This window comes from Haliotis rufescens, unplaced genomic scaffold (genome assembly GCF_023055435.1).
Source record: "Haliotis rufescens isolate VD_foot unplaced genomic scaffold, xgHalRufe1.0.p SCAF_8, whole genome shotgun sequence".
NCBI classification, from domain to species: Eukaryota; Metazoa; Mollusca; class Gastropoda; order Lepetellida; family Haliotidae; genus Haliotis; species Haliotis rufescens.
The window spans coordinates 30,116,503-30,135,077 of record NW_025964372.1 but is presented as its reverse complement, the minus strand read 5'-3'; the positions used below and the strand labels follow the sequence as shown (position 1 = coordinate 30,135,077).

Here is an 18,575-nt window from a genome sequence, read left to right as displayed (position 1 = left end):
GACATCCAATTATTATATTAATATGCGTCATAGAACTTGTATAAGATCAAAGGTTATTGTACAGCACGAATGCGGCGATAAATAAATAATATGACTTGTTTAAAAAAAACGTTGATATAAAACATTTTTTTCATTTAACAGAAGTTTGCTATCACGAAGTATATGGAATGTAGCTGGCGTATCAATGAAGACATGGTCGGATTCTAGATTTCACTGTCTTTATGATACGCCCATCTTTTGGCGAAAACCTGTATCACAATTTCATAAGGATAAACACATGCTTATATGGTCGGAATCGTACAATTATTATTTTTGTTGTTGTTGTTGTTGTTGTTGTTGTTGTTGTTGTTGTTGTTGTTATTTGTATTATACACAGAAATCGTACGGATTGACAATTTTCCAGATTTAGTAATCACGGGTCTGGGGTAATGTCGGGAGAAAATATTTAGACAAACAAGATTGTCAGGAAGAATGCGTTTCTAGACTAAACAGGTTTATTTACATGTCTAATTGTTTTGTTCTCATGTTGTCAACATCGTCATTGTCGAGAGTGAACCAGCGTCATGTTCAATAATGTTAGAACTATAAACAAGTATTTCTGTACACTGCCGCACTTTAAATTAGAAAAGCCCCACGGTGTCAACTTTTCTTAACACCCGCCTTCTACACACATGTCTGCAGCCGATATTCAAGCTCTTTCAAATCATTTAACCATTGTCGTGCATATTCAGTCGCGATGTAAACAGAGAGCTCACCTACCTTCCTTCTCAGCTGTTGTATCAACGTGATGGCGAGTCGGGTTATGCGCATGCGCAATTAGTTGACATCTGTCACATTTGCAAGCGTTCGCTGAGAAATCAATTGTTAGAAGCTATAAAGTTAACACACTATTTCTGTCAACTACAGCGGACTAGCTAGTTTGGTTTGGTAGACAAAAGCTTGATACATCATATCGGCAACAGAATTCATTATAACGTGCTGGTCAATAACAAGGGGGAGCCAGTGATTCATTTTGGCTGCTGTCATTATCGCTGTCGTGAGTCGGTGAGTAATCGCGTCTGAAGTTGTCTGAAATAAAGGAGGTTAATTACTTGAATGATCCGTTTGCCTGGTCCCGTGTTATAACTGGAATATTACTGACAGTGGCGTTTTACTCACTCACTCACTCACTCACTCACTCACTCACTCACTCGTGAAGATCCGGGGTGGAATAGGTCTTCAGCACCCCATGCTTGCCATAAAAGGCGACTATGCTTGTTGTAAGAGGCGACTAAGGGGATTGGATGGTCAGGTTCACTGACTTGGTTGATGCATGTCACCGTATCCTAATTGCGTAGATCGATGCTCATGATGTCAATCACTGGATTGTCTGGTCCAGACTCGATTATTTACAGACCGCCGTTGTAAAGCTGGAATATTGCTGAGTGCGACGTTAAACAACAAACAAAAACTCTCACTCACTCACTAACTCACGCAACCACCCAATCACCCACTCACTCACTCACTAACTCACGCAACCACCCAATCACCCACTCACTCACTCACTAACTCACGCAACCACCCAATCACCCACTCACTCACTCACTAACTTACGCAACCACCCAATCACCCACTCACTCACTCACTAACTCACGCAACCACCCAATCATCCACTCACTCACTCACTAACTCACGCAACCACCCAATCACCCACTCACTCACTCACTAACTCACGCAACCACCCAATCACCCACTCACTCACACACTAACTCACGCAACCACCCAATCACCCACCCACTCACACACTAACTCACGCAACCACCCAATCACCCACTCACTCACACACTAACTCACGCAACCACCCAATCACCCACTCACTCACTCACTAACTCACTCACGCAACCACCCAATCACCCACTCACTCACTCACTAACTCACGCAACCACCCAATCACCCACCCACTCACTCATTTACCCACTCACGCAACCACCCAATCACCCACTCACTCACTCACTCACTAACTCACGCAACCACCCAATCACCCACTCACTCACTCACTTACCCACTCACGCAACCACCCAATCACCCACCCACTCACACACTAACTCACCCAACCACGCAATCACCCACTCACTCACTCACTCACTAACTCACGCAACCACCCAATCACCCACTCACTCACTCACTTACCCACTCACGCAACCACCCAATCACCCACTCACTCACTCACTTACCCACTCACGCAACCACCCAATCACCCACTCACTCACTCACTAACTCACGCAACCACCCAATCACCCACTCACTCACTCACTTACCCACTCACGCAACCACCCAATCACCCACTCACTCACTCACTAACTCACGCAACCACCCACTCACTCACTCACTCACTCACTTACCCACTCACGCAACCACCCACTCACCCACCCACTCACGCAACCACCCACTCACTCACTCACTCACTCACTAACTCACGCAACCACCCAATCACCCACCCACTCACTCACTAACTCACGCAACCACCCAATCACCCACTCACTCACTCACTAACTCACGCAACCACCCACTCACTCACTCACTCACTCACTCACCCACTCACGCACTCACTCACTCACTAACTCACGCAACCACCCAATCACCCACCCACTCACTCACTCACTAACTCACGCAACCACCCAATCACCCACTCACTCACTCACTAACTCACGCAACCACCCAATCACCCACTCACTCACGAAACCACCCACTCACCCACTCACTCACTCACTTACCCATTCACGCAACCACCCAATCACCCACTCACTCACTCACTTACCCACTCACGCAATCACCCACCCACTCACTCACTCACTCACTTACCCACTCACGCAACCACCCAATCACCCACTCACTCACTCACTTACCCACTCACGCAACCACCCAATCACCCACTCACTCACTCACTCACTCACGCAACCACCCAATCACCCACTCACTCACGCAACCACCCAATCACCCACTCACTCACTCACGCAACCACCCAATCACCCACCCACTCACACACTAACTCACCCAACCACGCAATCACCCACTCACTCACTCACTCACTAACTCACGCAACCACCCAATCACCCACTCACTCACTCACTAACTCACGCAACCACCCACTCACTCACTCACTCACTCACTTACCCACTCACGCAACCACCCAATCACCCACCCACTCACGCAACCACCCACTCACTCACTCACTCACTCACTAACTCACGCAACCACCCAATCACCCACCCACTCACTCACTAACTCACGCAACCACCCAATCACCCACTCACTCACTCACTAACTCACGCAACCACCCACTCACTCACTCACTCACTCACTCACTCACCCACTCACGCACTCACTCACTCACTAACTCACGCAACCACCCAATCACCCACCCACTCACTCACTCACTAACTCACGCAACCACCCAATCACCCACTCACTCACTCACTAACTCACGCAACCACCCAATCACCCACTCACTCACGCAACCACCCACTCACCCACTCACTCACTCACTTACCCACTCACGCAACCACCCAATCACCCACTCACTCACTCACTTACCCACTCACGCAATCACCCACCCACTCACTCACTCACTCACTTACCCACTCACGCAACCACCCAATCACCCACTCACTCACTCACTTACCCACTCACGCAACCACCCACTCACTCACTTACACACTCACTCACTTACCCACTCACGCAATCACCCACCCACTCACTCACTCACTCACTTACCCACTCACGCAACCACCCAATCACCCACTCACTCACTCACTTACCCACTCACGCAATCACCCACCCACTCACTCACTCACTCACTTACCCACTCACGCAACCACCCAATCACCCACTCACTCACTCACTTACCCACTCACGCAACCACCCAATCACCCAATCACCCACTCACTCACTCACTTACCCACTCACGCAATCACCCACTCACTCACTCACCCACTCACGCACTATATCAACGCTGGCATATTGGGGGTCGGGACGTAAAACAACATTCACTCACCCAAATTTAGGCACAGCTGTCTCCCCTTCTATGATGCATATCTCTCTGTCTATCTGCACCCCACCTCGGTCACACAAGTGTGGGTTATACTTGCATCATCTGAATCCAGCATCCATAGCTTTACAAAGCCAGACATCTCTGGAATCAATATTCCCCGCATCCTCGTTCTGCCGGACCGATGGGTTCCAAAATCATCGTGACAAACTGTGACAACTTCCAGTCAGAAACAGGAATCAGTGGGCCGGACACATTATTTTGTCACCTACCTTTTCAGGGCACTCCGCAAATCAAATCAAATCAAATCGTTCCAGAACAATAGCGCATCGATTACAGGGCTGGGTTGTTTGTATTGTTTGTGCCTATACGAAACTGCCTGGAAGAGGAACCATTGATATGCAGTGTGGTAAGCCCGAACCAGATCGATACAGTGAAAGAATGGGCCGGGTTGGAATAGATCTTCAGCAACCCATGCTTGCTGTAAAAGGCGACTATGCTTGTCGTTAAAGGCGACTAACGGGATCGGGTGGTCAGGCTCGCTGACTTGGTTGATGCATGTCATCGTATCCCAATTACGTGGATCGATGCTCATGATGTCCATCACTGGTTTGTCTGGTTCTGCCTCGATTATTTACAGACCGCCGTCATATAGCTGGAATATTGCTGAGTGCTAAACAACAAACAAACAAAACAGTGAAAGAGTGACCGCATCAACCAAGTCAGCGAGCCTGACCACCCGATCCCGTTAGTCGCCTTTTACGACAAGCATAGTCACCTTTTACGGCAAGTATGGGTTGCTGAAGACCTATTCTACCCCGGAATCTTCACGGGTCGACCGCTATGTAGCGAGTGAGGGATTTAACACCGCTTTCAGCTGCATTGCAGTTGTACCACGACGTGTCAACATATGTGTGTGCGACTGAGCTGCTTTGAACACCGACTTGCTTTATGCATGTCATCGTATCCCAAGATCGATGCTCACGATCTCAATCACTTGATTTTCTGGTCCAGACTCGATAATTTCCAGACCGCCGTCATATAGCTGGAATATTGTTAAGTGCGGCGTTGAACAACATACAAACAAACACTCCTTCAACTGCGCATGGCCCCTTCATCCCACCCATCGGCTGGTTCAAATTTAACGGAAAACAACTAAATAAAAATTATTGCATCATACATTTTATTCAGTTTATGTGATTAAAATTATACGTTATCGCCTGCCAAAGGGACCCTTGTACATCTAACGTCTAGTCAATCGAGTCCATCACCAACGAGGGTCTGAAACCATAATATTACATATCAAGCCCAACTCCTTCAAATTAAAAATATTGTGCTCTTTGAATGTAAAATAAATAATACGGATTGTAGAATACAAGTATTGGACTGAAATATTGTCTATATCATGCATATGTAGGTTTTTAAGGCAGGTTGTGTCTTAATGACAGTGCAGAGCATCATATTTTAACTCATCTTCCCCAGGCAAGTGAGTTAACTGACTATAAAGCACAGTTTCTACCCTTGCCGAACTTGGCTGGTATTATGGAGTTATATTTTGGCTGGACTAACGAGTCTATGCGTAGTCCAATCAAAATCGCGCACCGAAATCGAAATCCGGTTCGTAAACTGTCATGCAGATTTCGTTGTCAACAGATATTTTCTAAATCTTTTCATATTTTTAATCAAGATGCTCACGTGATTTGATGCACTTCGCGATGTAATACTCGTTTTATCTCACTATAGATCTTCATTATCGATCAGATCGTCTTGACTGCGCGCCACCGTTTTGTTTGAAGCATATGCAAGTGATACGAGAGATGGAATCTGATTGGTCAATAGGAGAGGCATAGAAGGGACATAACTCGTAATAGCCACTGGTGGCGCTACGATCGAGCCCAGGAATTCCAGCCTAGTTCGGCAAGGGTGGAAACTGGACTTTTAAAGTCAGTTAACTGTCTTGCCTCGGGAAGATGTTGGCAGACATATTGGAAAAAAACCATAAGTTCGTATTTAAATTAAATTCAGGAGTATGTTGACATTTCATTCAATGCAAAAATGTAAAACTAAACATTGAAACATGTCAGTGAAATGTAGTCATGTCTACAAAACAATAACTCTAAAGAGTAACATCATCACTAGTGGCGATCTGAAGCAATTCCCTGCATGTGATGGTATTGGTCCACAACATACATTGTTTGTTAAACCTTATACAAATTGGTACTATGGTTTTTGCGTTAGGGGAGATCAAGGGTGTGTCTCCTTTGCTTACCCTGCTTCGCAGATGAAGGGATGGAGTGCCGTACAGTCACTGGCCCCCCACAGATACGTGGCCCCCATGAGCAGGGCACAGTTCAGCCCCCTGTTCACAGGGGGCTCTGTGTGTTGGTACCAGTGGGTGAAGGACATGTTCTGCCGAGCGGTCATCCACTGCCACTGACCCCTACTGGACAGGTCACTTCCCCCGATCCACAGCCTCTCGGTCTTCAAGCCTGGTAGGTATACAACATGCGCATACAGATGTTACAATGAGGTGAGGTGAAATGGGGTTTAACGTCGCGTCCAAGATTATTGCACTTATATAGCGACGTGCATGTACGTGTGTGTGTTTGTGTGGCTGCTTGTACTAATCCGGACTGATGCCGATTTTTAGTGCTAGCTCACTGAGATACCATAGAAGGTCCACTCGTTTGGTAAAAAAATGGTTTCTTCCGAGAATGAGAGAACGAAGCTGTGGGGGTAAAAGGGTCCAGGATATTTATCGTAAAAATGGAGATAAACTACCCTGGATAATCGAGGATACCAGAAGAAATTTGCATTGACCTGTATATAATGCATGTATCAACTGAAGAGGTAAAAGAGCCTTAACTGGTGTCGTGGAGTGATTTTAGTAATGCTTCAGATACTGAAGGACGCCTGTTGAGGCGTCAAGTCCGGATGTTTTTATGGTCGAAATTCTGCACATAAATCATTGAGTTGAAACGTGATCGTGTACATCACCATTGAAGATATGATTGTTACTATGCGTATATATTCCTTTAAAGGTGTCTTCGGTCTCAGGCCAATATCGACGTCATTGATAGCAATTATCTCTGTAGTTTATCCAGATTCCCGATGGTTAGCCTAATTCTGACTCGATCGCCGAATGACAAGGGCGACGCCATGTTGTTTATAAACAGTGAAAGTAGTCCCTACTTGACCTTTGATATTTGCATCTCTATCCGCATATGACCCCAACGGATTTCGTTTTTATCCGTTGGCTTTATCCTGCTGAGAAACCTACCTATTATATGATAAAATATCATATCATATCATATCATATCATATCATATCATGGACTTTCTTTATAATTCGCAGAAAGTGTTTGAAACAAGTGGAATTGATAACACGTGAAATCTCAAAAACTCATCGGATTTGCTTGTTTTTTTGCAATCTCAGAAAAAAATGTCCCTTAATTATGTCAAATCATTTGACTTTTCAACTTTGTATACCATGATCCCAACCGAAAAACTTGGTCAGCGGGGCATCTGTCACTCAACGTGGTGACCATTGATATAGTTGCATCTATATCTGCAACATTTCAGGGCAATTTGTCAAAAATGAAAGCAATGTCATCTGAAGTTAAATGATACAATATGTGAAATACTGGGCAATGGTAACATCCATGACATTAAGGGATCCCCATGGGCACCAATTGTGCTCCTATCGTTTCTGACATCTTTCTTTACGAATAGGAATAGGAATAGGAATTTCTTCTCGGGTTGCCAAAATCTAAACAAGAGAATTTGTCCAAGACGTAAACTCTAGGTATATCGATGATATATCGTGATATATCGTGACATATCGTGACATATCGTGATATATCGTGATATATCGTTCCACAGTCAAACAGCCAATACCCTTCCGCTGACTTACCCACCTGCACTCGAAATAAAAGAGACCAATGAGACAGCTTCATATGTTTCATATTTAGATGTGAGCTTAAAGATTTAGAGTGACAAAATATCCACAGACAGGATGACAAGAGGGATGATTATTAACTTTCCCTTTATGTGGAGAAATATTCCGGCAACTCAGATACAGGGCTGGTTAGTATACTCATCTGTGTGTTTAGCCCCTTAACGCCGAGCGCCAGACAGGGTAACAACAAGTACCATGGGGAATTATTCCAGCAGCTCAGATACAGGGCTGGTTAGTATACTCATCTGTGTGTTTAACCCCTTAACGCCGAGCGCCATACAGGGTAACAACAAGTACCATGGGGAAATATTCCAGCACCTCGGGTACAAGGCTAGTCAGTATGTTCACCTGTGTGTTTAACCCCTTAACGCCGAGTGCCAGACAGGGTAACAACAAGTACCATGGGGAAATATTCCAGCACCTCTGGCACAAGGCCAGTCAGTATATTCACCTGTGTGTTTAACCCCTTAACGCCGAGTGCCAGACAGGGTAACAACAAGTACCATGGGGAAATATTCCAGCACCTCTGGTACAAGGCCAGTCAGTATATTCACCTGTGTGTTTAACCCCTTAACGCCGAGTGCCAGACAGGGTAACAACAAGTACCATGGGGAAATATTCCAGCACCTCTGGTACAAGGCCAGTCAGTATATTCACCTGTGTGTTTAACCCCTTAACGCCGAGTGCCAGACAGGGTAACAACAAGTACCATGGGGAAATATTCCAGCACCTCTGGTACAAGGCCAGTCAGTATATTCACCTGTGTGTTTAACCCCTTAACGCCGAGCGCCAGACAGGGTAACAACAAGTACCATGGGGAAATATTCCAGCACCTCTGGTACAAGGCCAGTCAGTATATTCACCTGTGTGTTTAACCCCTTAACGCCGAGTGCCAGACAGGGTAACAACAAGTACCATGGGGAAATATTCCAGCACCTCTGGTACAAGGCCAGTCAGTATATTCACCTGTGTGTTTAACCCCTTAACGCCGAGCGCCAGACAGGGTAACAACAAGTACCATGGGGAAATATTCCAGCACCTCTGGTACAAGGCCAGTCAGTATATTCACCTGTGTGTTTAACCCCTTAACGCCGAGTGCCAGACAGGGTAACAACAAGCACCATGGGGAAATATTCCAGCACCTCTGGTACAAGGCCAGTCAGTATATTCACCTGTGTGTTTAACCCCTTAACGCCGAGCGCCAGACAGGGTAACAACAAGTACCATGGGGAAATATTCCAGCACCTCTGGTACAAGGCCAGTCAGTATATTCACCTGTTTGTTTAACCCCTTAACGCCGAGTGCCAGACAGGGTAACAACAAGTACCATGGGGAAATATTCCAGCACCTCTGGTTCAAGGCCAGTCAGTATATTCACCTGTGTGTTTAACCCCTTAACGCCGAGTGCCAGACAGGGTAACAACAAGTACCATGGGGAGATATTCCAGCAGCTCTGGTACAAGGCCAGTCAGTATATTCACCTGTGTGTTTAACCCCTTAACGCCGAGCGCCAGACAGGGTAACAACAAGTACCATGGGGAGATATTCCAGCAGCTCAGATACAGGGCTGGTTAGTATATTCACCTGTGTGTTTAGCCCCTTAACGCCGAGCGCCAGACAGGGTAACAACAAGTACCATGGGGAATTATTCCAGCAGCTCGGGTACAAGGCTAGTCAGTATATTCACCTGTGTGTTTAGCCCCTTAACGCCGAGCGCCAGACAGGGTAACAACAAGTACCATGGGGAGATATTCCAGCAGCTCAGATACAGGGCCAGTCAGTATATTCACCTGTGTGTTTAGGGCGGAGCAACCTCTCCAACTCCATCTGTTCCCCGCGAGAGTTGATGTCGACAAGGTGAGCCCTCATCGCGCCGCAGTGCATCTGCATAAAGAGATAGGTGTACCGTAAATCGCTGAATTAACGCGAGCATGACACATTCTATGCGATGATGTGAATGCCTCTTGCTCGCATTTCTGAACTGACACATTATTCGATATATTCTATGATTTGCAATACTTCCTAAAGTTACATAAAGTATGTTCATTACCACTTCATAATATACATTAATATATTTTGTATCTGTGTATATTGATGTATTGTACGGATACGTGTGTTTTATTGTACAGATACCTGCAGTACTATATGATGTAAAGTAAGTGCTATTTATTTAAATAAATTAAATTTTGTTTTATAAACGATCTTAGAATATCATTTCTGATATTTTGTTTTTGATTTTTAAAATATTTTTCTCTTACTTTTCTGTAAACATGCATTAAATACCTATTACAGATAACACATTTAGAATTTTACTTGTGCTGTCTTTGGACAAATCACTGATATCTGGCATGATCATACTAAGCGGTTGGTAGAATTATGTCCTCTTTTTGTCAAATTCGGACCTCCATACACAACTTTTCTCTGTACCGCGATACGATGGAGTTCTCTCTCTTGTCAAACTGAGCGCGAGGCCCGGCTTTTACTCGGAGCTACTAATGTAAATAATGAACTTTTATCAGTAAAATATGCATTGTTAGATCAAATAAATGACATCTGATATAGAGAACACGAATAATCATAAAGGTTAGTGAGTGCATTTTGTTCCGTTCCGCATTCATGACAAATACCGCGATACCCCGAGGTTGCAGGCTATATATATATATATATATATATTATTTCATTGTTGCAGGGGGCGATGGGGTAGCCTAGTGGTTAAAGCGTTCGCCGAAGGCCCGGGTTCGTTTCCCCACATGGGTACAATGTGCGAAGCCCATTTCTGGTGTCCCCCGCCGTGATATTACGGTAATATTGCTAAAAGCGGCGTAAATCCATACTCACTCACTCACTCATTATTTAAGACTGACCTACGTATACACGCTTACCTACAATATAAAAATACACGTCATCAGCCTCACCCCCACAGCTGTTTGTGATTATTTAGATAGTATATCGGCTACAACTATCGGCCACCACAAGCACCGTTACACGGACATACTGGTACACACTAGGTTCGGTGCAAACAAATGTGTAGATCAAGTAAAGCATCAAGCTATTAGGACGTCAACGCCAGAGAATAAGATGTCAGATTCCTCCGGGCGTAAGCTGCACAATAGTGGTGATAGTTATAGGACTGGTTCACTGAGAACCTGTGATGACACCAGGTGTTCGTGAATAGGGTAAAGTGAGTGAGTGAGTGAGTGAGTTGGGTTTAACGCCGCTCTTAACAGTATTCCAGTTATATCACGGCGTGCCGGCTTAATGTGGGAGGAAAGCCCGAAGTGATGCAGGTCTCAGACGTTTACCACTTCGTTGAAACCCACGAGCACGGGTATGGTGCTGACAAACCTAGAAACATAATCGGGGCGAACCGGGATTCGAACCCACAATTATAGGTTTCTGGTGTGCCCAAGGGACGCAACTCTGCACAGCGAATCGCGGAGCCTTAGACGACTGGGCCAACCGTGCCCCCGATAAGGGTAAAGCTTGTCCTGGCCTGCTGGTAGCACCCGCCACTCACGGAAGTGCCATTAAAGTATGTGTTTGGTGCCCTACGACGCAGAGCAGAACTCCCGCCATTTGACGGCGGCCTGCACGCAATCGTACTCAGTGCTTGTGTTGTGTGTCCACCTCGGTGTGGTCCCAGGTTCTTTACAATTGAAACAGATATGACTGTTCCAGATATAAACTTTGGACAAACACAACCCTTTCCACGTGCACACCTGCACATAAAGCATGTACAATGTGATTGTCATCAATACGGTACACCTACAGATATAGATGTATGGACTCCTACAGATACATAGGTACACCTACATATATAGATGTATGGACTCCTACAGATACATAGGTACACCTACAGATATAGATGTATGGACTCCTACAGATACATGGGTTCACCTACGTACTGTACACCCGCATATACACCCACAGATGCACCAACAATTGCACCTTGAGACACATTAAACCACTACCCCCAACCCCCCTACACCCATCCCCTCTTGGGGATTCTGGGTTAGAAATGGTCCCTAGCAACCGACCCTTGTCATACGATGCGACTTAATGGATCGGGTGTTTAGGCCCGTATCCCAAAGGGGCGAATTGTTGCTCGTAATATCAATCACTGGCTTGTCAGGTACAGACACAACTATTTACAGGTCATCGTCATATCGCTAAAATTTTACAGCGTTAAACTAACGTCCACAAAACAACGTTTACACCTACCAGAGCGTTGATCCAGTTGACCTTGAGCAGGACGACCTTGTAACACATGAACGTGCCCGACTCCCAGTCCGGGGGACACATGACCATGGACCTCGACCCCCTGTCCCTCCCTCCGTCAGCGCTGTTATGATCTGTGAAGAGACAGGGTTTTTTTACTGGATCTGTCCGAGAGGCCATGAGGGGTATGTTGGATAACACACTTCCACAGGGTGATGTCACAGGTTACAATCCTCCAAGCTGTCTCATGCTATCAGTTGAGACTCTTGAATTATCACAATGTACATGAGAAAATTTAGATCATACCTCGTCTTCCTTGCGTCCCTTAACATATATATACTATATATATTTTACCAAATAACCGACCCGTTAAGATCCGGGGTAGAATAGGTCTTCGGCAACCCATGCTTGCCGTAAATTGCGACTATGCTTGTGTTAGGGGCGACTAACGAGATCGGGTGGTCAGGCTCGCTGACTTGGTTGATGCATGTCATCGTATCCCAATTGCGTGGATCGATGCTCATGATGTCAATCACTGGATTGTCTGGTCCAGACTCGATTATTTACAAACCGCCGTCATATAGCTGGAATATTGCTGAGTGCGGCGATAAACAACAAACAGACAAACAAACAAAACAAAATTACCGCTTTTGAAGACTTATTTGAAACGCAAGTAGCATTACTCTTTTCACAGAACCACTGCAGATCAAATCATCTGAGGAAGAGATGTATCCTTTCGACGTGACAGGAATTATGTTCGAGGTTTGGAATCCCAGATCGAATTTGTTTCGAGGTCTGTCCGCATCATACCCGTGACTTTACCCAAAGTAGTAAAAGTCTGAGATCTGCATCTATCTTGGCTTTCCTTCAACATCAAGCTGACTTGCTATGTAACAGAAGTACTGTTCAAAGCGGTATTAAACCAAACGCACTCACTAACCCGTGAAGATCCCGCTTAGAATAGGTCTTCAGAAAGCGTCACAGGCGACTAAGCTTGAGAGGCGACTAAGGGGATCGGGTGGTCAGGCTTGACGAATCTCATCGTATCCCAATTGCGTAGATCGATGCTCATGATCTCCATCACTAAATTGTCAGGCCATGACTCGATTATTTACAGGCCGCCATCCTAAAGCTGGAATATTGCTGAGAGCGGCGTTAAACAACAAACAAACAAACAACCTCTCATTAACTCATGCAGTCTACGTACCTCGGCTCGCCGTGACGGCAAGTAGTCCACACAAGACAACAAGGGACGTTCGAGGCATCGTGATTCAAGACTCTCCCAGCAGGACTATCCCTTGAAATGAATATTTCAAAGCCGAGATCTGTGTGGCAATCATTGCCCTATTGTTAATCAAAATTGTATCTTTGTATGAAGTTACTGCATTTTGGTGCTTTATTATTGGCCTTTCAATGAAATGAAGCGAGGTAATAAGATGGGCGGAAGGACGACTGGCGAAAAACATCCTTTCATAAAACGTTTATTGCCCCAGAACCGCCATTAACAAAACAATATGTTTGAATATAGCTTTCATTTAACACCTTAAGCAGTTTGGATGCAATGATAGGAATTGATTTACACTACAATGTGTATTTGAGGTTAACCCTTTCATTACTGGGCTGTTTTCGTTACATTTATTCGTTTCTATTTCGGTCAGCATACATTGGTCAAATATCTTTGTCACGAGAAAAGATACATCGCTCAAACATCTTTATCACAAGCAATGACGCATCGGTCAAATATTTTTGACACGAGCAAAGATGCATAAGTGAAATATATTTGTCGCCAACAAAGATGCATCGGTGAAATATTTTTGTCACGAGCAAAGTAACGTTGTTCACTACACGCCTTGTTATTCGTGGAACTAGAATAGTTGGGCTTTGCTCTAACACAGACCGGGGACTCGTGAAAGTATTTTGTTAGGATTATACGGAACTGTTACGAGAACAATAAAGAACAATATTTCGGTCAGCATACATTGGTCAAATATCTTTGTCACGAGAAAAGATACATCGCTCAAACATCTTTATCACAAGCAATGACGCATCGGTCAAATATTTTTGACACGAGCAAAGATGCATAAGTAAAATATATTTGTCGCCAACAAAGATGCATCGGTGAAATATTTTTGTCACGAGCAAAGTAACGTTGTTCACTACACGCCTTGTTATTCGTGGAACTAGAATAGTTGGGCTTTGCTCTAAGACAGACCGGGGACTCGTGAAAGTATTTTGTTAGGATTATACGGAACTGTTACGAGAACAATAAAGCTGGGATTAGCCGCTCCCGTTGTTCTCGCAGCTGTACCTTTATATTCCAATAAAATAATGCCATTCTATCTATGACTAAGTGGGGAGGGGTAGCCTCGTGGTATGTTTGTTGTTTTACGCCGCACTCAGCAATATTCCAGCTATATGGCGGCGGACTGTAAATAATCGAGTCATGGCCAGACAGTTTAGTGATAGAGATCATGAACATCGATCCAAGTAATTGGGATCGATGGCTTGCTTCAACCAAGTCAGCGAGCCTTATCATCCGATCCCGTTAGTCGCCTCCGAGTGGTCGACAAGTGGTGTGTGTGTGTGTGTGTGTGTCTGTGTCTGTGTCTTTCCGCTGTCTGTCTGTCTGTCTGTTGTGTCCCTTAGTTGTTGACACTGTTCGTGTCCTTGAGTTGCTGACACTGATCGTGTTCCTGAGTTGCTGACACTGATCGTGTTCCTGAGTTGTTGACACTGTTCGTGTCCCGGAGTTGCTGACACTGTTCGTGTTCCTGAGATGCTGACACTGTTGGTGTTCCTGAGTTTGTGACACTGTTCGTGTCCCTGAGTTGCTTACACTGATCGTGTTCCTGAGTTGCTGACACTGATCGTGTTCCTGAGTTGTTGACACTGTTCGTGTCCCGGAGTTGCTGACACTGTTCGTGTTCCTGAGATGCTGACACTGTTGGTGTTCCTGAGTTTGTGACACTGTTCGTGTCCCTGAGTTGCTTACACTGATCGTGTTCCTGAGTTGCAGACACTGATCGTGTTCCTGAGTTGTTGACACTGATCGTGTTCCTGAGTTGTTGACACTGTTGGTGTCCCTGAGTTGCAGACACTGTTCGTGTTCCTGAGTTAATGACACAGTTCGTGTTCCTGAGTTTCTGACACAGTTCGTGTTCCTGAATTGTTGACACAGTTCGTGTCCCTGAGTTTCTGACACAGTTCGTGTTCCTGACACTGATCGTGTCCCTGAGTTGTTGACACTGTTCGTGTTCCTGAGTTGCAGACACTGATCGTGTTCCTGAGTTGTTGACACTGATCGTGTCCCTGAGTTGTTGACACAGTTCGTGTTCCTGAGTTTCTGACACTGGTCGTGTCCCTGAGTTGTTGACACTGTTCGTGTTCCTGAGTTGCAGACACTGTTCGTGTTCCTGAGTTGCAGACACTGATCGTGTCCCTGAGTTGTTGACACTGTTGGTGTCCCTGAGTTTCTGACACTGTTCGTGTCCCTCAGTTAATGACACTGTTCGTGTCCCTGAGTTGCTGACACTGTTCGTGTCCCTGAGTTGCAGACACAGATCGTGTCCCTGAATTGTTGAAACTGTTCGTGTTCCTGAGTTTCTGACACAGTTCGTGTTCCTGACACTGATCGTGTCCCTGAGTTGTTGACACTGTTCGTGTCCTTGAGTTTCTGACACTGTTCGTGTTCCTGAATTGTTGACACTGTTCGTGTCCCGGAGTTTCTGACACAGTTCGTGTTCCTGAGTTTCTGACACAGTTCGTGTTCCTGAATTGTTGACACAGTTCGTGTCCCTGAGTTTCTGACACAGTTCGTGTTCCTGACACTGATCGTGTCCCTGAGTTGCAGACACTGATCGTGTTCCTGAGTTGCAGACACTGATCGTGTTCCTGAGTTTCTGACACTGTTCGTGTTCCTGAATTGTTGAAGCTGTTCGTGTCCCTGAGTTTCTGACACAGTTCGTGTCCCTGAGTTTCTGACACAGTTCGTGTTCCTGACACTGGTCGTGTCCCTGAGTTGTTGATACTGTTCGTGTCCCTGAGTTTCTGACACTGTTCGTGTCCCTGAGTTGTTGACACAGTTCGTGTTCCTGACACTGATCGTGTCCCTGAGTTGTTGACACAGTTCGTGTTCCTGAGTTGCTGACTCTGTTCGTGTTCCTGAGTCGCCTCAGTCTCCTGCCAACATGTATCCCAGATGGGTCTTGCTGGGTGCTGGCCTGGTCTGTTTGGTAATGACCACAGCTGCACAAAGCAGGCTCATGAATGCTACTGTATGACACCTTTACTTGCACCTCGTGGTCATGCCGTTATTATAACGCAGAAAGGCTAAAAGGAAACAAATATTTCTACATCATGGGATGTTTTGTGATGATCTATGCGGTTGACGCTACAGAAAGACCTGGACCTGCATCTCCATGCACGACATCAGCTGCATCCACACCTGTGATGCATCTATTGATATGTGTTTTCATGCTGTGACAGTGTCCAAGCCGGACATAATCAGGATCTGCAAGATGGAAAACATCACAGGACCACTTCCACGGAATTCCTGCGACTGGGTTGAAAACGGGTTTAACCTACATTTTTTTCTCCGTTGTGTTTCGTCCTATGTGAGTATGCATCATTTGAAAAAGACGGAGACTGTTTTAAGGATGTGGGGAAAAAGATGACCCGGTCATTTAATGTGCTACATAGCGCTGTGCAGATTTGCGTCCCTTGGGCACGCCAGAAACCTTTGATTATGGATTCTAAACCGGTCCGCCCCGATTATGTTTCTAGGTTTGTCAGCACCGTACTCGTGCAAGTGGGTATAAGAAACGCGGTAAACGTCCAAGAAAAGCATCACTTCGGGCGTTCCTCCCGCATTAAGCTGACACGCCGTCATATAACTGTAATACTGTTTAAAATGACGTTAAACATAATTCACTGATTCACATTAAAGGATGTTAACGCACAGTTCTCACGTGATTTGTTCAACTCATTGCAACGCTTTTAATCGTGGTGGTATCGTTCCCTGCTAACTCGTCTACCCGGAGAACCGTCAAACCAAACGTCGATAAACGATGGCACTTGATGTTTCCCTGCCTGGTGATATGGGGATGAAGCAAGGACTTGCCGGCTCGGGGTCAAAACATGTCTGAGTGGTGTTAAAACTGCCGGATGGTATGTCAATGGGAATGCAGACATACCGTCATTTGTACGGACATGCAACCACACACACACACACACACACACACACACACACACACACACACACACACACACACACACACACACACACACACACACACACACTATAAGTGTGTGGGACCGCCTCCGTGGTCTAGTGGTAGAGCGTCCGCCCGGAGAGCGGAAGGTCCGGGGTTCGATCCCCGACCGCGTCATACCAAAAGACGTTAAAAGATGGTACTCGTTGTTACCCTGTCTGGCGCTCGGCATTAAGGGGCTAGAACAAGGACTGGTCGGCTCGGAGTCAGTATACTGTGTCTGAGTGGGTATTCATGTTAAACTGCGGCATGGTATCTCAGTGGGCTAGCACTATAAATCGGCATCAGTCCGGACTAGTACAAACAGCCACACACACATACATGCACGTCGCTATATAAGTGCAATAATTTTGGACGCGACGTTAAACCCCATTTCACCTCACCTCACCTACTATGAGTGTAATAAACGGAGTCGGACTGTAGAGCATCGTGTTTGCTGCTGAAGACAATGGATCACTCGGCACTGGTAGCGGAGCATCCTCCTACCCAGAGTTAAATGCTAAATGCAATATTAATTCCTAATACAATTTATTAACCATCCCAAATACTCACTCACGTAATAACCTCTATTTATCACTATAAAATCGATAATTCGTTCGTGTCGGATTTTTTTCTGTCTGCCTGATTAACACCATGGTGTGAGAAAATACGCTCTAAATAGATCGTTTGGCTTTTCTCAGCAAATAACAATTTCATCTCGTCTCATAAAATATTTGGCATAAATAAGAAAATGCACCTTTCTCAGCGCACTCTCTTTTATTTGTAAAGGAAAATCAGTAGTCTCCATAGGAGCAAGGATATCAGTGCAATTATTGTCGGTACTTCTCACTGAGGTTAATGTTTCTCACGTCATGTTGCGGAGCTAGCTCACCTCAGTTGTGCCATTGTTTTCATTGTTTAGGGAGCAGCCCAAAGCGTCAACGCACTGTCGCAAATAATTACAAATGACACATTCATTGGTCATGACGTCTTAGCGAGTGAGTATGGTTTTACGCCGCTTTTAGCAATATTCCAGCAATATCACTGCGAGGGACATGACGCACCATCGTGGAGGTAGTATAAGGGTTGGGATGAGCGCCTTGTGTCGTCCCTGTTCCTTCCAA

General features: G+C 45.5%; 1 protein-coding gene across 1 annotated transcript; it reads right to left on the bottom strand.

The window, feature by feature from the left end:
* Positions 1-5,193: 5,193 nt before the first annotated feature.
* On the bottom strand, positions 5,194-13,510 carry LOC124145495 (snaclec 7-like). The gene is made up of 5 exons (XM_046515274.2): positions 13,410-13,510; positions 12,206-12,336; positions 9,775-9,868; positions 6,297-6,516; positions 5,194-5,308 (listed from the first exon to the last, which is right to left on the bottom strand). The coding sequence occupies exons 1-5, from the start codon at positions 13,465-13,467 to the stop codon at positions 5,278-5,280; spliced, it is 534 nt and encodes a 177-aa protein (XP_046371230.1). The 5' UTR covers positions 13,468-13,510; the 3' UTR covers positions 5,194-5,277.
* Between the last annotated feature and the right edge of the window lie 5,065 nt (positions 13,511-18,575).